The sequence below is a fragment of the Cornus florida genome, unplaced genomic scaffold (assembly GCF_030987335.1).
Source record: "Cornus florida cultivar Cherokee Brave unplaced genomic scaffold, ASM3098733v1 CherokeeBrave_3.0.0_Hap2_Chr02, whole genome shotgun sequence".
In the NCBI taxonomy this organism is placed as follows: domain Eukaryota; kingdom Viridiplantae; phylum Streptophyta; class Magnoliopsida; order Cornales; family Cornaceae; genus Cornus; species Cornus florida.
The window spans coordinates 12,429,162-12,454,309 of record NW_026775572.1 but is presented as its reverse complement, the minus strand read 5'-3'; the positions used below and the strand labels follow the sequence as shown (position 1 = coordinate 12,454,309).

At 34.9% G+C, this 25,148-nt stretch overlaps 1 protein-coding gene across 1 annotated transcript; it reads left to right on the top strand.

Moving 5' to 3' along the window:
• The first annotated feature begins 23,035 nt into the window (after positions 1 to 23,035).
• LOC132293660 (uncharacterized) lies at positions 23,036 to 24,691 on the top strand. Its single transcript, XM_059791212.1, has one exon. The coding sequence runs from the start codon at positions 23,334 to 23,336 to the stop codon at positions 24,291 to 24,293; it is 960 nt and encodes a 319-aa protein (XP_059647195.1). The 5' UTR covers positions 23,036 to 23,333; the 3' UTR covers positions 24,294 to 24,691.
• The last annotated feature ends 457 nt before the right edge of the window (positions 24,692 to 25,148 follow it).

The following is a 25,148-nucleotide window of genomic DNA, read 5'->3' as shown; positions in this document are numbered from 1 at the left end:
CTAACAAGTTTGTGTTGACTAAGAATGGGGCGTGTGTGGGCAAAAGGTATCTAAGTAATGGATTATTCAAGTTCAATGTAATGACTGTTGTACCCAAAACTATTAATAATAATAATAAAACTAATGTTTCTTCTGCTTATATGATTGAGTCATCTGATGTGTGGCATGGTAGGTTAGGACATGTTAATTATGATACAATTCGTAGATTAATTAATATGAATTCTATACCTAAATTTAGTATTAATTTAAATAAAAAATGTCAAACATGTGTAGAAACAAAACTGACTAGAACCTTATTTCACTCTATAGAGTGAAGTACTAAACCTCTAACATTAATTCACAGTGATATCTGTAACTTCAAATCTATGCCAACCAGAGATGGCCATGGGAAAAAGTATTTTATTACTTTTATTGATGATTGCACAAAATACTGTTATGTATACTTGTTAAGAAGCCAATATGAAGCATTGGAAATATTTAAACATTACAAGAATGAGGTTGAGAATCAACTTGGTAAAAAGATAAAGGTGTTTAGAAGTGATAGATGTGGTGAATACGAAGCACCATTCGCTGACATTTGCTCAGAACATGGTATTATGCACCAAACTACTCCTCTTTATTCACCCCAACAGAACGGTGTTGCTGAACGCAAAGATCGTAAATAATAAATGCTATGTTGATAAGTTTTGGTTTAACCCAGAATTTGTGAGGAGATGCTTTACTTTCTGCTAATTATGTTCTCAACAAAATACCTCAAAAAAAAAAAAAAAAAAAACAAAAAAAAAAACAAATGTGACACCTTATGAATTATAAAAAAGTTAAAAACCTTCCTATAAATTATTAAAAGTGTGGGGGTGTCTAACTAAGGTTGCGTTTCTACTCCTAAGAAAGTTAAGATAGGACCAAAAACCTTTGATGGTATTTTCATAGGCTATGCACAAAATAGTAGTGCATATCGTTTTTTTTGTGCATAAATCAGACATTCTTGACATCCATGTCAATACAATTATTGAGTTAAGGAATGCTTGTTTCTTTGAGGATATATTTCCTTGTAAAAATCCTCTTAAAAGAAATCACGATGTTGCTAATAGCAATATACAACAGAATATAGACCAAGAGTCTATAAATGATGAAAATAAGAAATAACCTAGACGTAGTAAAAGAGCTCAAACGTCTAAGTCATTTGGTCCTAATTTTCTGACATATATATTGGAGAATGAGCCATAAAGTTATAAGGAAGTTATGTCTTATCCTGAAATTACTTTATGGAAAGAAGCCATAAATAGTGAAATTGAATCTATTATGCAAAATCATACTTGGGAGCTGGTGGATCTTCCTCCTGGTACTAAATCTTTAGGGTATAAGTGGATTTTCAATAGGAAGATGAAACCTGATGGTTCAATTGATAAATATAAAGCCAGGATTGTTGCTAAGGGATACAGGTAAAAAGAAGGCTTGGATTATTTTGATATATATTCACCAGTCACAAGAATAACATCCATTAGATTGTTACTTGTTATTGCGGCATTGCAAAATTTAGAAATACATCAAATGGATGTTAAGATTGCATTCTTGAATGGTGAATTAGAGGAGGAAATATATATGAAACAACCTGAAGATTTATAGTTCCAGGGAAAGAAAAGAAAGTGTGCAAACTTGTAAAATCCTTATATGGATTAAAACAAGCACCTAAACAATGGCATGAAAAATTTGACAAAATGATATTGTCAAATGATTTTAAATTTAACGAGTATGATAAATGTGTTTATGTGAAAAATACTCAAAATGGATATGTCATTGCGTGCCTATATGTGGATGATATGCTAATAATGGGTAGTAATGATGTTATAATCAAAACTACTAAAAAGATGTTGACCAAAAATTTCGATATTAAAGATTTAGGCATAGCTGATGTCATACTAGGAATCAAGATTTCTAGAACATCAGATGGTCTAGTATTATCTCAATCTCATTATATTGAGAAAATATTACAAAAGTTTAATAAAGAAGATAGTAGTCTTGTAAAGACTCCTGTTGATGTAAATCTTCATTTATCGAAAAATACTGGTCCTAACATATCACAACTTAAGTATTCTCGCATTATAGGAAGCTTAATATATTTGATGAATTGCACACGACCAAACATAGCATACTCAGTTAATAAATTGAGTAAATATACAAGTATTCCAGGAAAAAACCATTAGACTGCAATAATTAGGGTTATAAGGTATTTAAAATATACCATAAGTTATGGATTACATTATTCTAGATATCCAGCAGCACTTGAAGGTTACAGTGATGCTAATTGGATATCAAATACGAAGGATTCTAAATCCACAAGTGGTTATGTCTTTACTATTGGAAGAGGTGTCATATCTTGGAAATCTTCAAAACAGACTTGTATTGCCAAATTCACTATGGAATCTGAATTTATTGCTTTGGATATAGCTAGTGAAAAAGTTGAGTGGCTTCGTAATTTCTTAGAAGATATTCCAAATTGGCCTAAACCTGTGCCCGCTATATGTATACATTGCGATAGTCAATCATGAATTGGAAGGGCACAAAGTAATATGTATAAGGGTAAGTCTCGACACATACGTCGACGACATAATACCGTTAGACAATTGCTCTCAAGTAGGATAATCTCAATAAATTATATCAGGTCAAAAGATAATTTAGCGGATCCGTTTACAAAAGGTTTGACAAGAGAACAAGTGTATAGTTCATCGAGGGGAATGGGATTAAAGCCGAAAGCTAATAAGTCATCTTAATGGAAACACAACCTAGTTGACTGGAGATCCCAATATCTAGGTTCAAAAGGACAACAGAAATTTTGAATGGCTTACCAGAAGCACTGGGAAGATTTAATCTTCTACCCATTACTATGATGAGACAGTGCTACCTACAGCGATGAGTAGGATAAGCCATGCTTTTAATGACTCTTATACCTTAAAATTTCAAGTGGGGTATAGTAGGAACATCTTAATAAGAAGTCACCTATTTGAGTATGAAGTTGAGCCGATTCTATTAGAACTTTTAAGGCTAAGTTTTTTAGAACACTCATGAAATACCAGGAGTTGTTCAGGGCCATATGAACATAACCGTGAGAACTGACTTTGTGCGGGAAGGAATTGTGTGTTTGCTATTGTCTTGGTTTACATCAACGGCTGAACAGTTCAAGACATCATGTTCACTGGTTAGCCAGTAAATCCGATAGTAATACACTAGGGAAGGTTCAAGACCAAAAACTACTTATCCCGATACAGTTACTTTATAATAGTACTCTCTCTAATGTCTGTATCTTCTTCATTTACAATTTACGCAAATTTCCATTCATGTGGGGGATTGTTGGAAACGGGAGGATAAACTTTAGATGAGAATTGGAATAGATTCCGCTAAGAATTTTTTGCGGATCTATAGACGAGCGCATTCCTCTCCGCAAGGAGATGAATATGGTATATTTATTTTCTCAAATCCATTTCCAGGTGAATGAGAAATTAGCTCCAAAGTGAGGAATTTGATAAGCCTAAATGAAAAAAAAAAAATGTTGAAACCAATTGCAGTTTAAATAAGTCAAGCTTGGGCTTAGTCTTGGGCTTGGGCTTAATTGTAAAGTCTTGTTATTCTTTTTACTAAATGGAATTTTAAATTGGGCCTGTGTTTGGGCTGGGCTTATTTAAATGTGTGGTTGGTTTTTGGTTTTTTGAATTTAAATAAAAAATCACTTTTTAATTTTTTCCAAAGGGTTGCACCTTTTTCGAACCATCATAACCCATGCTTGCACTCACCCAAAAAGGCACATTGTTACCTATAAATATCCCCCTTTGGATCATTTGCAAAACATGTAATACCCCTAATTTTAAAAGGATAGTCTCCGCATTTTAATTGTTATTTTATTTTATTTTTGTGTGATTATTTGCTTATGTGCTTAATTATTTAATTGTTTTATTATTTGGTTTGATTTAATTGTTGAATTGTGTATTTAAATTGCATTACTTGATTAATTGTTGTATTTAATTGAATGGTTTACTTGATTAATTGTTTTATTTAATTGAATGGTTTATTTAATTGTATTTTGTGTTTTCTCTAAATGGATTAAGTTAGTATTAATTGTTTTAATTATTTAATTAGGGTTTTGCTTTTGGGTAGTCACGATTTATTTAGCCGCCTTAGATATAGAATGAATTGGTCGGTTCTTATCATTAAATTAAATGTCTGCCAAGAGGTTTTTGGAACCCTATTCACGTACTGGAGGCAGAGTGAAACAGAGAAAGACTTGGGAGAAACAGAGGGGAAACCTAGGGTTTAGCAAAGGGGTGTTGTTCGTGGGTTGAACCAATGAAGAACAATAAGGAGTTAGAACAGTAAAGGATCGCCGGAGAATTTAGGAAGACGACATTGAGATTTTGAACTCAAATCTCAAAAGGCAAGTTCTAATCCTAACTCTCTCCCTTTGGCTCGTGTTCTTTACATGTCTAACACAATTCCAGGAATAAATAAAGATTAAAATTAATCTGGTTGAATGTCTGAGATGCTTTAAACAGTACGTGTTAAAAGATTGTTATTGCTCGTCTTAATTTCTTTCTTGCATAATTCGTATTTTAATTGATGTCGATTAATGATTAAAGCATGTAATTAGTTCCGGAATACATTGGGAAGTATTAAACTTAATCTGGGTCGCATATTTGATTTGCTTTAAACAGTATGAGTTCATGAATTGTTAATCGCTAGTTTTAAACTTTTCTTGCATAATTCATATTTAATTGATATCAACTGATGAATAAAGAATTTGATTAGTTCTGGAACACAATGGGACCTAGTTTAGACACCTAGGAACCTTATGAATGGAGGACAGTTCATTAGAAAGTCACCGAACTTGAAAGAGGTGAGCGAACAAGATGAGAGCCAGCTCCTATTTGAAGGGAGCAAGCTCCCCTAAGCAAAGAGCAGGCTCCCTCAAAGAGGGAGCCAGCTCTAGGGGCCTTGGAGGCAGCTCCCTCAAAGAGGGAGCCGGCTCCATAAAGCTTAGAGGCGACTCCCTCATTAAGGGAGCCAGCTCCCTTAATTTCTTTTATTTTTTTTGGTTTTCCAGCGACTGTTTTGCTTCGGTGCTTGGAACGGGAAGGGTACAGGTTCAATTAGAACCTGTATTGAGGATATTCAGAGATATTTTAAGCCTTATTAAAACTTTCGAGAGTAGGTTAAAGCAACATAAATCAACTGATGTTTATACTTGAACAGTAGAAAGTTTTAAATAAATTAGTTTACTGTTCTTGGATGTAAAGGATTTTAAATTGCTAAATCTTATTATAGTAATTCTCGATGATGGTTTTCCAGTTAATTATGTTTTAGTAATCTCAAATAAGCATGCAAATTTTACAGATCTCTATTATACTTATGGTGGATAAATTGATAGTTACATATACTGTTTGTGTTGTCAATTATTGGAGTTGGTTGGAAGAGACTTAAATCAGCATGCTAGTATATATATTGTAATACCCCTAATTTCCAAAGGATAGTCCTGGTATTTAATTTATTGGTTAAATTGTTTTTAATTGTTTAATTACATTTTTATTTGTGTAATTGCTTATTTGCTTATTATTTAATTGTTTTATTTATTTGATTTAACTGTTTAATTGTGTATTTAAATTATTTACTTGATTAATTGTTTTATTAAATTGAATTACGTACTTGTTAATTGTTTAATTGCGTAGGTTTTTATTTTTTTTCTTTATCTGAAAATTTGTTTTCCTTAGTTTAATTAGGGTTTGTTATTCGTAGTCACGTTTTTAGCCGTCTTAGGCATAGATTGAATTAGCCGACTTTTGATTAGCTTGGGATTAGGATTTTCATTAACACCTATAAATATATGTATTAAGGTTCTGCCTAGGGTTTTAGAACCCTATTCACGACTGTGGAGGCAGAGAGAGAACAGAGGAGGATTATAGTAGTCGATATTAGCTGGAGAACTTAGGAAGACGACGGTGAAGGTTAAAGGCAAGTTCTAATCCTAACTCTCTTCCTTTGGCTCGTGTTTTTTATATGTCTAATGCAACTCCTGGATTAAATAAAGATTTATAATTAAACTAGATTGCATGTTTGAATGCTTAAAAACTGGTTGTGTTTATAAGCTATGTATAGGCCGTTTAAAATTCTTTCTTGCGAAACTCCTGAAGTAATTCATGTAAACTGATGTAATAAGAGTTGAATTAGTCTGTAACATACTGGTAAGCATTAATATTAATCTGGTTCACATGGTTGATTTAGTTAGAACAGTATGTGTTCATGAGTCGGTAATTGCTTGTCTTAATTCGTTCTTGTATAATTCTTGTGTGATTGATGTCCATTAATGAATAATGTTTTTTTAAATCTTTGGAGCATACTGAAACCTAGTTCAGACACCTAGGAACCTTGACGATGGAGGATGGAAGTCGCCAGAGATGAAATCGGTGAAGGAAAACAAGTGAACTGGGCAAACTGGGGAAGGAGGCGGCTCCCCACAAGGGTGGAGCCGGCTCCAAGGGATATGGAGGCGGCTCCACAAGGTATGGAGGTGGCTCCGCACAAGGGGGAGGCGGCTCCACCCCTTTTTGATGGATTTTTGGTGCATTGTTGCTTTTGGGGTTGTTTTCTGACCTTTCCGGGGTAATCAGAGGCTGCGCATGGGAAGTTTGATGGTACCTAAGGTCTTGTTAGAGCTCCAGAGAATAGGGTAATGGATAATGAACCACTTGGGGATTACAGCTCAGAGTAGTATAAAGTTCTTACATAGTTTAGTGTACTGTTTTGGAGGTGGAAGATTTAAATTGCTTAACCTTGTTTGTAGCAATTTTTCTATAAATAGTTTATAATCTAAATCATGTTTAAGAGGTATCATTTAAGCATACTAGTGTATTTAATATTATGCTTATCACGGATCAAAGGATGTTTATACTTATTCTCTGTGCTATAAATTATGCGAAAATCATGTAACAGTGGGATATGACAAGCATGCTAGTTTGCAAAATTCTATTATACTTTGTATGGAATTAATTGAAGAAAACATTTATTTATGTTCTATCAATTATATGGATTCTGTGGATTGGTTGGTAGTTACATTCATTATCTGTGATACCCCTCGGATCCGAGACACGGGTTGATCAAGTCCGACCCGAGTCCGAGGGATATCAAACAATTAAAGTATTTTAAACGAACACAGATTACAAAAAATGATTTAAGAAATAAAAGAATAAGCGGAAAGAAACTATAAAAGAAATCCTCAATATAAAAACCTTAAAATATTAATAACTTAAAATCCTACAATCCAAAATCTCCAATCTTTTAACAACTCGGGAATCCATCTTTAGTGGACCCCTAATATAAAAATCCCAAACAGAATCAAAGTAAAACTGAAGATAAAATCCAAATCGAACATCTGGAAAGAGATCCTACATCGTCGGAAGAATGAGTGACCGTCTCTGCTCCACACGAACAAGCTCAAGCCTGGAACTGACGTACACCTGTAAAATAGGAGTGGGTCAGGCCCACGAACAAGTTTTATCCTACTGCAATCCAAGCAGAGACCCGATACGCATGTACATACTAAATAGTTCAACAATAGCTAATAGTCCATACATAAATATATATCCACACTACTGGACTCTCGCTAGACTATGAAGAGGGTCTCAACCTGAATAGAAGGCATCACACAAATCGTACCTGAGTGGGTATGAGTACCTAAGCCTAAATAGGGTATACCTCAATCCCCACAGTCAGCTACACATCCAACTGCATATACGCATCCTAACCGTTGACTCTAAGACTCAAGCTCATGTCACGGTACCATAAAAATATATTTAGACTCCAATTCCATCCATCCACAAGAAATCCATTAAGTCATTCGGCGTAGTCCACCGCACCGACTTACATACATATAAGGAGGATTTATTTAATAACCCGTACGCTCATTCCAAATAGGTAGGACTTAGCAACTTGTGCTGTCCAAACCTAGTATGTCACCGTCCCATACCGGTACATACAATCCCATCCGTCCAATAGTTGATAAAGCATATACAAGTACATAACAATATCAACGAGTCCATATCAAGCACATCAGAATGTATTAACAACCGTTCTTGAATAGTCCCAACAAATTGATTAACATTGGAAACATAAATATCAATATTAATTACTCCATTCCACACATTTAAATAATTTATAAATGCCAAAACCAACAATTCCAACCTAACCATGATAGAATAAATTAACCATCACGCTTTAACAAATCCAACCATTGATTAAGTACTAACAGTATCAGTGTCAAAACCCACAGTTCCAAACTAAGACATTAAAGTATACTAGAAAAACATGCTTAATTAATCCAACAATAAGCCATTACCTGATCACCCACAGGATTGTGTCTGTAAATATAAGTTTATTCCCGGTATCCATAATTAACAGAGCCTAAACAAATGTTATAATATTTATTTCCATGGCATGCATAATAAATCAAGACAATTTATCATACTGTTAAGTTCCTATCCAACAAAATTGACGAGTTAAATGTTAAGTTTAATCATCAATTAATCTTTAGCAAAAAAAACAGATTTCTTGTATGTATGTATATTCTAAGAATTTGCAATTAGCAGTGCACAAACTCTCACAGGAAATTTTCCATTATAATCTAGAAGTTAGAAACTCCAAATCCACACAAGTCTACAAGACATTCGTAATTAACTCCATGTAATCCTAATGATTAATGCTTTGTGTCCAATTCTATGTTAATCTGATCTTTGAATATCTATGTTTACTCTGGACCACTCCTAAACCATCCATTACAGTATTCATTCTCCACTAAAACATAGGAAAACAATCACTATGAAGCTTAATCACTGAAAAATGGAAAAACAAACAACAGAACCAAAAAACCACGTAGAAAACAACCTGGAGCCGGCTCCAGAATATTGGAGCCGCCTCCAATGGCCTTAGAGCCGCCTCCAATTGCCTAGGAGCCGCCTCCACCTCAAGGAGAGCCGGCTCCAATCAAGGGAGAGCCGGCTCTCCCCCTCCTCTGCCTCGTGTTCTCTTTTCTGGCTACGTTTAACCCTTCTACAGATCACCGTTTTGATTTCCAGAAATTTCTAAGTAATTCCCAGTAAATTCTAATGTTGGTTTAAGCCTTGATTATACTTACTAATATGGATTTAACCAAGCACAATGCAAGATCAGTTCCAAGCTTTAACAGTTTATCAAACCAAACCTAGGACTAATAGTTTGCGTCCTAGTAACAGATAGCCTATCTATTTTTGTTTTAAAATCATATAATAAACCTGGAACCAATTTAATATGCAAAGAACACGAGTATAAGGGAGAGAGTAAGGTTAGAACTTGCCTTTGAGATCTTTGTTCAAAATCTCTACGCCGTCTCTAAAGCTTTCCGACGATTCCCACTGCAAAACTACTCTGTTGCTTCTCTATCTCTAGAGACGTGAATAGGGTTTTGTTTGTTTTCTAAAACCCTATACAGACATCTCACATATATTTATAGGGTTTTACTAAACCCTAGATTAATTCCAACCCTCCTAAAAATCCTCACCGACCCAAAGAAACCTAATAAAACCTACGTCGGCAACAACTGACTTTTAAAACAAAACCCTATTTAAAAATACAATTAAATTAAAATAATTACCACTTAAATTAAATTAATCAAACCATTTTATTAAATTAGATTAAATCAATTAAACAGTTAAATTAAATCAAGTAAAGCATTTAATCCTAATTAAAAAAATAACTAAATGCAATCAAAACACAACCATGAAAACAATTAAACTAAAATAAGGTATAAACATAAAACCCAATAAACTCATAATGAAATTTAAATAAATTTTCAATTAAAACAAACCAATTCATAATTAAATAAATAAAAATATAATTTAAACAATAAAATAAATTCCAAACCTATCCTTTTTAAATTAAGGGTATTACATTATCTGTATTATCAACTATTAGATGTATGGATTGTATGCACCGGTATGGGACGGTGGCATACTAGGGATGGATTGGTTTTAAAATACTAAAACCTACCTATACGGAATAAGGGAATGGGTTATAAAACAAACCCTACTTATATTTAAGTCAAAGAAGCTGCACAAGCTGAATGACTAACTGGATTTATTATGGATGGATAGGACGGACTTTAAGTATATATAATTATTGTACCACGATCTTAGCTTGAGTCTCAGAGTCGTCGGTTAGTGTAATACCCCTGATTTTGTAAGGGTTATAATTGGAATTTTAATATTTATTTTATTGTTTTCATTATTTATTTTAATTATTTTTGGTATTTATGTGGCTAGGTGTTTAATTGTTTTATTTTTTTTGTTTCCATTTGATTTAAATTTAAATTTTGTATTTAATTGTAATGTTAATTAGGGTTTGAGTTTGGTACATCTCACGCCGACTAGAATTAAGTTTTCCATCGTGGATTAGGATTTGGGTTTAGGGTTTCTTGGGGCTTATATATATATATACTGCTATGGTCTTCAAAGGGTGGAAACCTTATACACGTACAATATAATGGAGAAAGAACAGAGAGAGATGGTGAGGAAAACAGAGGAGGAGACGAGGGTTTTGGCCAAGAATTAAGGCTGAACCAAGGAGATGAGGAAGGGATGCTGCTCATGGGTTGAACCTAGGGCAACAATGGAGTGGATGATAGTCAAGAGGTCACCGGAAAGTCTGGACAGAGGACGGCAAACTAAAGTTACAGAGGCAAGTTCTATTCTGTCTCTCTCCCTTTGGCTTGTGTTCTGTGCATTCATAGCTGTTCTCTAGGATATTAAACGGATTATGCATGCTTAGTATATGATAAATTAATTATCTATAGGGGTTGAAATTAAACTGAAATCATTTTATTTTTAAGTTTGGTTTCACTATTAAATCTGTACGCATGCTAAATCGGTAGCACGTTTAATCTCTGTATTTGTTTGCAACCATTGAATATAAAATAGGGGAGTGCTACTGGGGTTATATAAACTCATGGGGTCAATTGTAAACTAGTGGTTTTGGCTATCTCTATTGTGTTTATGATAGTATTGTTGTGATGTATACATGAATGGTTTTATTAAACTATATTGGAATGTGTATGTTGCGATAATGAAGGAAAATCACTGTAGATTGATTTGTATTTGAGCAAGCAAACAAAGGTTTGCTTAGAGGTTCTTATCAACGAGTTATAAAAGAACTTGTGTAAATCATTATGGTAGGTTTGGTTTAGAATGAGGAATTCCCAGGATAGAATAATAATCTAAAATGGGAAGATTTTGGAGTATTTTGTTTTACCTTATGTGTTTTGCTTTACAGAGTTTTCAGAAACATGGGATTTTTATAGATTGGTTGGTGACACATGTATGCAATAGACCTCAGGATATTTCTACACATTTAGGCAATACTGCCATTTTACATGAGAGTGATGAGCCTGTGACACTAGATATTGGTAGACTCGGATTTCTGGCCAATCTTTTGGTCTTGGATATGCACACTTATGACGTGATATATGGGATGGATTGGATATCTCATTACCATGCCCAAGTTAATTGTTATGATAGGTTTATTTTTTTTACCATACCTGGTCAGAATATGTACATTGTTGCTATGCCACTATGATACCCCTCAGATCCGAGACACGGGTTGATCAGGCCTAGCCCCAAACCCGAGGGAAATATCAAACAATTAATATGTTAAAACGAACACGGAATACAAAATGAATAAAGAAATAATATAATGAGCTGAAAGAAACTAAAATATTAAATCCTTTAATATAAAATGCTTAAAATCCCATATAATTATAATCCAACTCCAAAACCCCCAAGGGTACAACTCAAGAATCCATCATGTGGACCCCTAAAAAGAAAACCAAACTGAACTGAAAAACTAAAAGAAAACCATATGAATAGAGCTCCTACGTCGTCGGAAGAATGAGTGGTCGCCTTTGCTCAGCACGAACAAGCTCAAGACTGGAATTGACGTACACCTGAAAAATAGGAGTGGGTCAGGCCCACGAACAAGTTCTATCCTACTACAATCCAAGCAGAGACTCGATACGCATATACACTCTAACCAACTCAACTATAACTATATAATCCGTGACTATACATATATTTATCCACACTATGGACTCTCACTGGACTATGATACGGGTCTCAACCTGAGTAGAAGGTAACATGCAAAACGCACCTGAGTGGGCATGACTACCTAAGCCTAACAGGGTACACCTTAACTATCATAGCCAGTTACGCGTCCTATTGCATATACGCTCCCTAACCATTGACTCTGAGACTCAAGCTAAAGTCACGGTACCATAATAATATATTTAAAATCTGTTCACTACCTAAGCCTAACAGGATACACCTCAACCAGCATAGCCAGTTACGCATCATATTACATATACGCTCCCTAACCGTTGACTCTGAAACTCAAGCTCAAGTCACAATACCATAATAATATATTTAAAATCCATTCACACTCATCCATAAGAAATTCAGTAAGTCGTTCATCTAATTCAACCGCACAGACTTAAGTCGTTCAGCTTATTCAACCGCACAGACTTATACATAAGGAGGATTCTATTTTTATAATCCATTCCCTTAATCCAAAGTAGGTAGGACTTAGCAATTCGAGCTAATCCAAACCTAGTATGTCACCGTCCCATACCGGTACATACAATCTAATCCATCCAACAGTTGATAGAATACATAATCAATGCACATAGCAACTGAACCATAATAAGCATAAATAAAAATATAGACTAACATGCTTACTCCAGTAACTGATAGATCAAAATAATAAGACATATCATGATGAACATAAATTAAATAGATAAGCATCATGTTCATCCCATATCTCCGTTACAAATTAACTTACTCTGAGCATACAGATAATTTATTCTTCTCGTCCATAAAACCATGACAAGTCTAATAAAACTATATTAATTATCATGCTTGTCCACTATTAATAATATCGTATTAATAAAATTTTCACTCACAGAGAATAAATAAATTAAGGTTCAGTAATTTAGAATTCTTCTGCACTGAAATAAAACACTTTCCGTCGAGACTTACCAGTGTTCAAGCTATAAAATCCTACTTGTTTATTAAGCATTAATCCACTCTCTCAAGTGTTAACTAGACTTAGAACATCTCAAAACACCTAAGGATAGCTTCTTACAGAATCTGAAAATCCCAAAATCTGAGTTCCGTAGCCCAAACTATCGCCAAAAACCCAAAACTGGAAAAATCTTGAAAAACCATGAAGGAGCCGGCTGATCCAACCTATTTGGAGCCGCCTCTAAATCCTTTTAGAGCCAGCTCCATGATTCCATGGAGCCGCCTCGAATCATGGAGCCGCCTCTTCCCCCTCTCATCCTCTCTAACCATGGAGCCGTCTCTTCCCCCTCTCCTCCTCTCTGCTTGTTTTCTTCCCCTGTGTCTATTCCGGCGACGTCCAGTTTGTCTGTCCTCCTAACCTAAGGTTCAAAAAGGTGTGAACTAAACTCTAAGGTGTTCTAGAGACCATTAACCTCTTTGTCTAATGACCAACAATGATTTAAACCCGAATTATACATTAAGGATTCAACACAGACAATTTACAGTTTGTAAACGCTTATTGTTTAAACAATTCAAACACTGTAATCCAGATTACTTCTAGTGGTCTCCAACAGGTTCTAGACTAATTAAACTCTTAAAACACTAATTGACATGAATTTAAAACAGAAGTTATACAAAGAAGAAAATTTAAACCAACAATACACATCTTGCAACCACGTCCAGTTTAAAATTTCAGACATGCATACCTGTTGAATTTTAAACTTTATATGATCCTGGAATTGTATTAGAGATGCAAAGAACACGAGTCTAAAGAATAGAGATAGGATTAGAACTTGCCTTTGAGACTTTTGTTCAAAATCTCTACGTCATTCTCTAAGGTTCCGGCGATTCCGACTACAAAATCCCTCCTCTGTTCTCTCTCTGCCTCCACAGATGTGATTAGGTTTTATTTTCTTTTTATTTTAAACCCTAAACAGACGTATCCTACATATTTATAGAGTTATACCAAACCCTAAATTAATTCAAGCCCCAAACTGAATCCCACTCAGCCCATAAAAACTTAACTAAAACCTACGTCGGCTACAACCGTGATTTCTTAAAGAACCCTAATCTAAATCATTAAATGAAAACAAGTAAGTAAATTAAAATAGTGATACAAAGAAATAAAAATTATGTCATATAAACAATTTACCAATTTAAAATTAAGTCAAATAACTCAACTAATTCACATAAGTCAAATAATTCAAATAATTCAAGTAATTCAAGTAATTCAAATAAATAATTAAATAATTAAAAATTTAATTAAAATAATAAATTAAATACCAGGACTATCCTTTTGAAATTAGGGGTATTACAGCCACGTTCTAACGGGGTCATTAGCACTTATTTGTTTTATATGGAGGAGGAAAGAGAGGAAGGGATTACTGTAGCATTGGATAGTATACCAATTGTAGAGGACTTTCTGGATGTTTTTCAAGAGATTCCAGGGTTGCCACCTAGTCGAGAGATTGATTTTGTGATTGACTTAGCTCCAGGCACTACGCCTATTACTAGGGCACCGTACAGGATGGCACTAGTGGAGATGCGAGAGCTGAGGGATCAGATTCAGCAATTACTCAGCCAGGGTTTTATTCGCAGGAGTACTTCACCCTAAGGAGCACCAGTCTTGTTTGTGAAGAAGAAGGATGGTTCACTTCGCCTGTGTATAGATTACAGAGAGTTGAACAAGGTTACTATTCGTAACAAGTACCCTTTCCCCAGGATTGATGATCTTTTTAATCAGTTGAAGGGAGCTACGTATTTCTCTAAGATTGATCTGCGTTCTTGATATCATCAACTTTGGGTTAGGGAGCAGGATGTTCAGAGGACAGCATTTCTCACTAGATATGGATCTTATGAGTTTCGTGTGATGCCGTTCGGGTTGACTAACGCACCTGCGGTTTTCATGGACTTAATTAATAGAGTCTTCAAGGCTTATTTAGATTAGTTTGTCATTGTCTTTATAGATGACATTTTGATTTATTCAAGTTCAGAAAACGATCATGCTAGACATCAACAGATAGTCTTGCAGACGCTTCGTGAGCATTAGTTATATGTCAAATTCGAGAAATGTGAATTTTGGCAGCGAGAAGTGAAGTTTCTGGGTCACGTAGTGTCAGAAAGGGGAATAGCGGTAGATCCAGCCAAGGTTTCTGCAGTGGTTGAATGGGGACAGCCTATTTCACCTACCTAGGTCGAGTGATCAAAAGGTGGTGTGTTTAGTTGATTAGACCACAAACTAAACAAAACAAGTTCAATGTAAAATAAACAATTTAAATGAAATTTAGAGAAAACAAGAGAGTGAGGTCTTGGGGACTAGAGGTTACCACTAAACATCACCTTTCTAGACATTTAATGTATAATTAATGAGGGGAAACATGTGTTGCAATTTGAGAGTATGTGATTGATTGTTTCAACAAGAATGAATGATCAATTAAGCATATATTGTCTAAGCAACCTAGTGAATAGCACAATACATCAAACTAAGCCATTAATCCTTCCTTGAAGCTCACAATCCAAACATATCACATGGTTAGAGAATAATACTACTTGCATTCATAAGCATGGAATATCAAACAACAAGTATGGATTGTCCTCCCATCTAACAACTAAGGCCATTACACTACAACTAAGCTAAGAGCATGGAAATTAAACTAAATAAACTAAGAGAGAGGCACAATCTATCAAGACATGAGTATGAACCATCAAATAAACCACAATAGTATTCTATTAAGCACTATACCTTGACAATCTCTAGATCCATAGCATCAACACACATAGACATGCATCAATAACATAAAAACTAGAGATAAACACATTAACATCTATTCTAGCATACATAGATATATGGATAGAATGAAATGATCAATTAGAAGTATTAAACCACACAAATCCTTATATAGGAGGCTCAAGTGTCACATCCAATGGTCTGGATTCGTGCACTAGGGTCCTTGCAATGATTGCACCATAAGACATTAATGAGCTCGAATTCGATTTAATTTGCACTTGAGAGGGTTCGATCGATTGAACTATGTTGAGATCGATCGAACATTGGTGAGATCCATTGAATGCTGCAGAGATCGATCATCCTTGGCGGCGCCTTTTTGAAGAAAGACAGATCTTTGAGATATTTTGGGATATTTTGGAAAAGAGACAAGAGTGGTACATTCTTGTAGTGGGAGGATTATCATCCAATCCGACATAATTATATTTTTAGGAGAGACCTTTGTGGGCATCCCTGTCAAACATATGTTGGACCCAGTAAGCTATGATGAGCGCTGAAAAGTGCGTATTTAAACCTCTTAAGCTTAGTTATTCTAGAACTTTTATCTATCTTATTTTACCGTCTTGTATTGATTTCGTGTTATTTCCATTTTCAGGTACTTATCCCCAAAATAAGCTAACTTAGCCAAATAAGAGCATAATTGAAGCAATTCTAGGATTAATCAAAGAAAGTAAGAAAATTGTGGAATTTTAGCAACTTCGATCGATCTCAAGAAAAGTTCGATCGATCCAACTTTCATCAATCTCAGCACTTCAAGATGGATCTGAGCCATGTTTGTCCCTGTTCAAAGATCTCAAAGTTCGATCGATCCAACTTTCTTTTCTGATCGATCGAACATTCTTGTCCTTATCCAAATGATTGATCTTATCCAGTTGTACCACCCTACAAACCACTTTTGTCCTTTTCCCAAAAATATCTTCAAAATATCTCAGATTTGTTTTTATCCAAAAAGGTGCCGCCATTGAGGATAGATCCAACTTCAGTTCGATAAATCTCAGCCATGTTCGATCGATCCAAGTCTAAGGTTCGATCGATCAAACTTCTTCCAGTGCGAAAAAGTTAAATTCCCAGCTCACAAAAATTGTCCTTTATCCAATCATTGGGGAATTTTTGCTGTACGACCCCAGCTCATTTTGGGTGTCATTTGACCTACCTATATAAGGATAAGGATTACTTTTTGTATCAAAAAAACATAGAGGATCATATTCTAACATATCATACCATTAGAGAACTCTTAGGGAGGAAACAAAGAAGAGGAGGAGGCTAGAGACACCATTAAAGACTCTTCATCAACCAAGGAGCAAATTTCTTCCATGGAGCTTGCCTTTAAGGGTTGGAAAACATGATCCATGAGTGGCTAGACATCCTCTTGGGGCTAGAGTTAGCCCTAAGCATGCTTTCTATTTCTTGATTTATGTATTTTTGAGGGGATTTGTATTGTGATTCATGTCTTGACACTTTTATATATATAGATCTTGTTTCTTCAATGATTTATATAGTTTAATGCTTCCAATTGATCATTTCATTCTATCCATATGTCTATGTATGCTAGAATAGATGTTCATGTGTTTGTCTCTATTTTTTGTGTTATTGATGCATATCTATGTGTGTTGATGCTATAGATCTAGAGATTGTCAAGACTTAGTGTTTAATGTCATGTTCTTGTGGTTTATTTGATGGTTCATACTCATTTTTTGATGGATTCTGCCTCTCCCTTAGTTTAATTAGTTTAATTTCATGTCATTAGCTTAGTTGTAATGTAGTTGTTAAATGGGAGGACAATCCATGCTTGTTGTTGATGTTCCATACTTATGAAAAGCAAGTAACATGTATTTCTAACCTTGTGATGTGTTTGGATTGTGAGCTTAAAGAAAGGATTAATGGCTTAATTTGATATGTTGTGCTATCCACCATATTGTTTAGACAATATATGCTTAATTTTTCATCCATACTTATTGAAACAACCACACACACACACTATATTGCAATACATGTTCTTCCCCTCATTAATCATTCATTAAAGGTGTAGAAAAGTTATGCTTAGTGGTGATCTCTAAATCCTAAGATCTCTCTCTCTTTTATTTTCTCTATTGCATTATTGTTTACCTTAGTTTAATTTGCATTTAGTTTAATCCATTAAATTTTATAACTAGAGTGTCATTGCAAAGACAAAATTAGAATAAAAGAATACTCACGACTGTGCTGTATACCATTTTTCTCATTTGCTTGCCCTAGTAAATTGCTTGTCCCATGCTTGCCAAACTTGGTGTTTTCGGGGGTAAGTAATTGCTTGAAAAGGTCAAATTTCAATCTGCACTTTGCTCATACGGAAACCTGAACTCTTAATCTTGTACTTTAAAAGATGAGAAAATACAGCTAGATTATAACTTTTGATAATCATGTCATAATACTTGGAAGAGAGATGTTCTCTTGCTTAATTGTTAAAAGATTTGTTCCCATTATTATACTTTTTTGTGAAATGATGCATAACCCAACTAATAAAACTCCATCTAGACAGAAAATGATGTTTCAACAATGTCTCATTAAGATAGACACGGAGAATGCTTTTAAGTAATCCTTTATTATGTATCAGTTATAGTTTGGTGGGGTGCACGTTTTTTTTAATTATATTTGCAACCTGAGTGCTCCAATTTGAATTCAAGGACTTGTGACTGACTAAAAGGTTTTAAATACTCCATTCTTTATTCATTTGAATTCCCACAAACATTATTTTATAAAAATATATACGAATAAAAACATGGCATCTGAGTATATCTATAATGGAAGCAGAGCCAATAGTTGTTACCAGATCCAAAGCGGTTGGATGTCTATAATGATAGCCTACAAATAGATAATTATCAGTTGAGACATCATCCATTATCTTAATCATATTTTTATTGTCCAATAAAGAAAGTTGTGAATATGTTTAAATTAGATGGTTAGACCCATCTGCCTCTGAAAATAGAGGCAGAGTTTGTAGCTTTATTGTGTTGTCAATTCTCATTATTACAAGACATCTCAACAGGTCTCTTATTTGGCCCCCTTCCCTCACCCTCAACATGTAGTGTAAAATCAGTGACACTTATTGATTGTTTTGTTATCTTGAATGCTCAGTCTGAGTGGCCTTTTTAGAAAGTTTTGGTACTTGACAGACCTAAAGGCTGGACCTAAAGTTGTGTAGCTTAGTGACATTTCATTTATCTCTTGAAGTGCAATGTGAGCGTTCAAGATCCGGTAGCTAATGAAAAAAAAAAAAAAAAAAAAATTTGATGGGAGAGCCCCTGCCCTGAATTTTCTAACCATTTGAACTCGATTACCTTGAGTTTTTATTGTGGAATTATATAAATATATATTTGTAAAGTGGTGATACATGTGAGTCTCACTTCATTGCATCATGTGGACGGGGAGCGTTCGGCTCTCCATTTTGTTTGAAATTTTCAATTAAAAAATTATTATTCATATTTGTATTCTGAGTCTCTGACCTAACTATACATAAGGGTCAAGTTTGAGCATGTTTGATGATTTTTCAAAATAATATACACGAGTGATACATGTGCGTCTCACTTCATTGCATCCAATAGACGGGAGGGTTCGACTCCTCATTTTATTTGAAAATTTCAATTAAAAAATTATTATTTATATTTGTATTGTAAGTCTGTGACCTAAATTATGTGTAAGAGTCAGGCAGGTTTGAGAATGCTTTCTGACTTTTCTTCTCCTCTGAAATTATTAAGATTTATTGTAGACCACCTAAGATACGAAAGTTGTGCAGACCAGAGGGGAGGCTAGTTGATGAATGTGCATGAACTAAATGTGCATCAACCAGGGGTCTTTATCAACCAACAAGGTCATGTGCAAGTGGGTTTCATATCATCTTGAAATCATAATTCATTAATAAAAGTTTAATACTAGTATCTATCTAATGTGTTTATTGAGATGGAGAGACAGTATTATTAATTCATGCGATTTTTTTGTTTAAATGACAAAGGTCCCACCCAACCATTTCAAGTTCTTTATTTTCCTTCTTCTGGATTTCCCTTTAGGTGTTCTTTTGGCGCCGCTTGTGACCCTTCTCATTTGTATATTATCATCTTTTGGAAGTGCCCACCCAGCTATTTGTGTTCAATTAATTAAAAGGATAAGACAAAAGTGGTTAATGATTTTTTGAAAACTGTACCCTTTTTTTTTTTTTTTGGTTTACTTCATGCTTAAGAGGAGTAAGTTTTATTCATTATTTTTCTCTATGATTATTGAAGAAGTAGTGTGACTATCCGAATTTTATCACAACCCAATCCATATTAGCTTAATTTATTGTCTAATATAAAAAAAAAATTTGCTAATTAATCTGATTGAGATATAAATTATTTTCAGTAATATGTATAAAAAAATTAGTGTGCTTAGTGATGTTTGCATCAAAGCCATCCGTGTGAATGTGATGGTGGGCATTAGTATCCACAACTCTCCTACTACACGAATAAATAGCAAATTATACCAACTTTGATCATTTTTTTTTTCTCGCTTCGAACACAAAAAATAGTTGAGATCATTTCACATGAAATGAATTTCACTCATTCCGGGAGAATCACATAGAGTAATCTTCATCCTTGTATATTAAAGTGTTCGATACAGTTAACAAGATTTTAATTTAAATTTTGTTAATTCTCAAGTCTAAATCAGAATTTATAATCGCGTGCTTAGTGATGTATGCATAAAAGCAGCCCATGTGATGGTGGGCATTAGTATCCATAACTCTTTTAGTACACGAATAAATGACAAAGTATACCAACTCTTATCATTTTTTTGATTGGACAAAAATGCAATGGAGATCACTTCACGTTGAACAAATTTTTAGTGACGTTTCTTTTGAGACTTGAACTCCTGACCTTATTTTGAGAAGTAAAAACCTGATACCGTTAAATTACTGGCAGTTGGTGATAACAAGATTTTTTGTACTTGTATATTATAGTGTTCAATACAAATAACAAGATTTTAATTCAAATTCTGTTGGCTTAAATCTAACGTGTCATTGTGTTACACGGTTGATAGAATCAATCATGCACTCACATATGTCCGAATAGTTTGGCATGATTTGAGATTCTCAAAAAAATTGACAGAACTTAGAATTATTTATTTTATTAGATTTTGTGTGCGCGTGTGATGTAACTTTTTACTGTTTTAGTCACTGTGTATTGGATTATTGGTTGGATCCATTATGTCATGAAAAAAAGGACTAAAAACTTGAATGATGAAATAATATCTTGAAGCGAAATACTAGCTTAAAAGGGTTCCATGAAAAAAAAGGAACGGCCACTATTAAAGTGAAATAATAATAGTGGGGTCATGGAGTGTATGATGATAGAAGGGCACAAACAAACCCTAGTGAGAGAATCTTGGCGTGGCATCAAAGTGTGTCCCCAACGCATGGAAGGTGGAGAATGGAAAGCCCTATTCTTCCAACTAAAGCAACACTCCTATATAATAAGCATGCTGCTATTTGTCTCCAAAGTTAGGAAGCCCTTTGACGCGGTCTCTGGGCCGTTCTATAGGGCCCACCTAAAAGCCCCTACCCATTCAATACGACCCCCCTTCCTTACTAAAGAATACCAAAAGGAGATTGAGCCTCAGGGTGGAGCCCCACCACCACCGCCAACCCCATTCGAGTTGTGGTGGACTGATCTTGATTTATATCCTAATGAAAAATACTTTTTACTGCATTTGTAATTTAGTAAGACCAATTTCAAATATTTTAATTATGAGACATTTCACTTCACCTGAATGTGCATTTGAGATGGCACCGAATCAAAAGATTGGGTCTATCTATCTTGCGAACAGATAAATATTTCATGATCTGATTCAAAAATTTTAAACTATTATATGGGATAAACATTCAATCTGTTTATACAATCTGATTCAAAATTTTAAACTATTATATGGGATTAACATTCAATCCGTTTATACGTTAAACAAGAGTCCTCTTGTAATACCTATCTACTACATTGATACAATTATTTCCAATGTATTTTTCTGTTTGGGCCTCTGGGCTCTCTTGTTCTCCATTGTATGGGTTTGTTTGGGCCAAAGGCCTGCCATGTACAGTGCTTTTAATTTATAATATTAGTTCAACTTTCGGGAAAAAAAAAAACTATTTCCAATGTACAAATCAGGCTTGAAAATACAATTACTTATGGGCCCTTGGTATTGGTCGTCAGAGACAACACACTGTTATTGCCTTCCCGAGAACTTAAATTTTTTAGGTTTTATTTGAAAGTAAGAAGAGACACAGAGAGATGGTTCTTAGTTAAATAAAAAGGGAGAGATAAAACATGCAAAATTAGCTGATCCTTTTAGGATAAATTATAATATTAAATAAAATCGAAAATACAACACTAGCAGTACTATATAAAATGTAAATGAGTATAACAACTATAAAAATTGAAAAAAAAAAATATAAATATAACTAAGAACTATAAAAAAGAGGAGGATGCATTACATAACAAATTTAAATAAATAATAATGTTATATAAAGTGTAAATAACATGAGATAGAACATTAAGCCCTTGTAATTATAGAGTTAGTTAGCAATGAACTATCATTCAGATTGATCAGCTCTCCTAATAGGAAGGTGTTTGAGAAATGTGACTGAATAACCAAATGATCAAATGGTTCAACGGTATTATCCCCTTCTTTTCAAAGAAAAAATTAAAAGTTCCAACCTCAATGGAAATAGGGTGTGTGCGTATTTGCTTTTAACTTAAAAAAAACAAAAAAAAAAAATGACTGAATAAACGACTCTCAAATTTCAAATCTCCATGTTCATACTTTATAATATAATCTAAGACTAAGAGTACACCGTATGTAACTAGTGTACAAACGATACCCCTAATCATACACTTAAATAATTTATCAAAACATTTTAAATTATAGTAACCCCTATATTCTGCGAGCGGCGTTGGAGCTACGAGATTTGAATATAGACTCTACAGGAGTACAGCTACTTTTTATAACTAGTGCTGCACCCACTATCTGTCGTTTAGTTTTGAAGCCCAGTCTTCAACAATCCAACGGTCCACATCTAATTAGTGAACCAAACTTGCAAGGACTTTAAACTCCCTCTCTTTCTTTCCACTTTATTTAACCTGTCTCTAAAACAAACCGTGGTACTCTGTAGACTGTAGTGTGTGTGTGGGCTGTACGGATGCTGCAAACGGGTACTCTGTAGACCATGAACTTTCTCTCTCCTCCTCTCCTCTATATATGCCCCATTTTTTCCGCTTCATCTTCTGGGTTTTTATCATACCCTTGCAAGCTTTGATACAGTGTTATTATATATATGTGTGTGTCATATGTGTGTTGAAACTTAATAGCTATATAAATCAGAGCCCGTTTGATTTTGTTCTCTGTTCATTGAATTGAACTGAATCAAAGCTATGGCTAGTCTGGGTCTGTTCGGAGAGTCATGTTCCTACAAAAACAGAGTCCAAACTGCAATCTGGGCCGTTCAGCTTCTACTCATTTCAGCAGGAATCGTCTCCACCGTCCTCTTGTTCAAAGCAACTGTGATTCCTTACTCACTGAACGTCGTTCTCTCTATGCCGAGTCTATGGACCTCCTCGAGGACCTGGTTATCACCCCCGTACATTTATATCATCCTCAACTTCATCATCATCACCATCGCCGCTTCCTCCACTTTCCACAGTCAGAAACAAGAAACCCATATGGAGGATGATACTGATGATTCACACACTCCACCACAACAAGAAGCACTACCCGACCAAACCCATTTCCAAGATTCTTCAATAACCACCAACCATTCGCCCAAAATCTGGCAGGAAATTCCAGAACAGAGCTCACCACCGTCTGATATTGACATCGTGAAATCAACACCGTCCGCCGAAAATATTATTGAATCATCGCCGGAAAAGTTCCCGGACGTCAATTCCGGCGAAAATGATGTTTCGGTATTCCAGCCATCTTCGCCGCAATTCACGGAAACCAGTAATAGTACGATTACAACTACGACGGAGAATCGCCGGAGAACAGTCGCCGACGGCGACAATGATGATGAGGAGACATTGGAGGCAACGTGGAAGGCGATTACAGAGGGAGGAGGGAAAGCGGCGGGTCGGCAACTGAATAAGAGCGAGACGTGGGACACGCCACCGCAGGTGACGGTGGCAGATGCTTGGCGGGAGCTGAGGAAGTCGGAGACGTTCAACGACGCGGTGTCAGCGAATAGAAGAGCTGGGCTGAGGAGAGACCCGTCACTGAGTCAGGACGAGTTGAACCAGCGCGTGGAAGCGTTCATAAACAAGTTCAACCACGAGATGCGATTGCAGAGACAAGAATCTGATCAACGTTACTTAGAGATGATTAATCGTGGTCGCTGAGTCAGGACGAGTTGAACCGGTGGGTGACAAGAATCTGATCAACGCTTTTTAGAGATGATCAATCGTGAAGTTTGACCCTTCTTCACACTACTAGTATTATTATTAGACTACTACTTGCACTTCTTGTGTGTATATGATTTCTCTGTTTTCAAATGGCTGATGAGTTAGATTAAACTCCAGGTATATAAATTTATTCTCCCCATTCTGTTTCTACCATTTCTTGCATTAGTGTGTGTGTGTGTATATATGTAACTACCGTGTTTATGTGTGAGGTGATATTTTCAGTTGCAGTCTGAAATAATTTTTATACTATTGCAGAATGATACATAATAGTAATATTTTGTCGAGTATGATTAGTTCTCTGCAATGGAATCTTTATAAATAAATCCATAGTTTGGTTTGGTTTGGTTTGATTCTTTTCATTTTATATGGGTTCGTTTTTGTTGCAACTCACTGATTAAGAGTGGACTCCACTCGCTCCCAGGTTTAATTATTACTCTGACAATCAGAATACAAGAAGAGAAGACATGAAGAACTCCAATTGTTTTATTACACCCATTTCAGTAATTAAATACATTTTTCACCTCATTATATTTTCTCCTCACACAATTATTTTGCATTTTTATCCTTGAACATAATGGTAAATGCATTATAAATTTCAAATCATTTTTGGAGCCTAGATTTTTTATTTTTTTAACTTTTTTTATGAAATGGAACCTCATAATCATCCACCCTTTAGACTTGTGGACCCGTGGTTGCCAAGTAAATTCACTGATACGTGCAACCGTGCACAATAAATTTTTTATCATATGTACATATCCTCCATATAAACTGGTTGCTTGAAATTGTCAACGA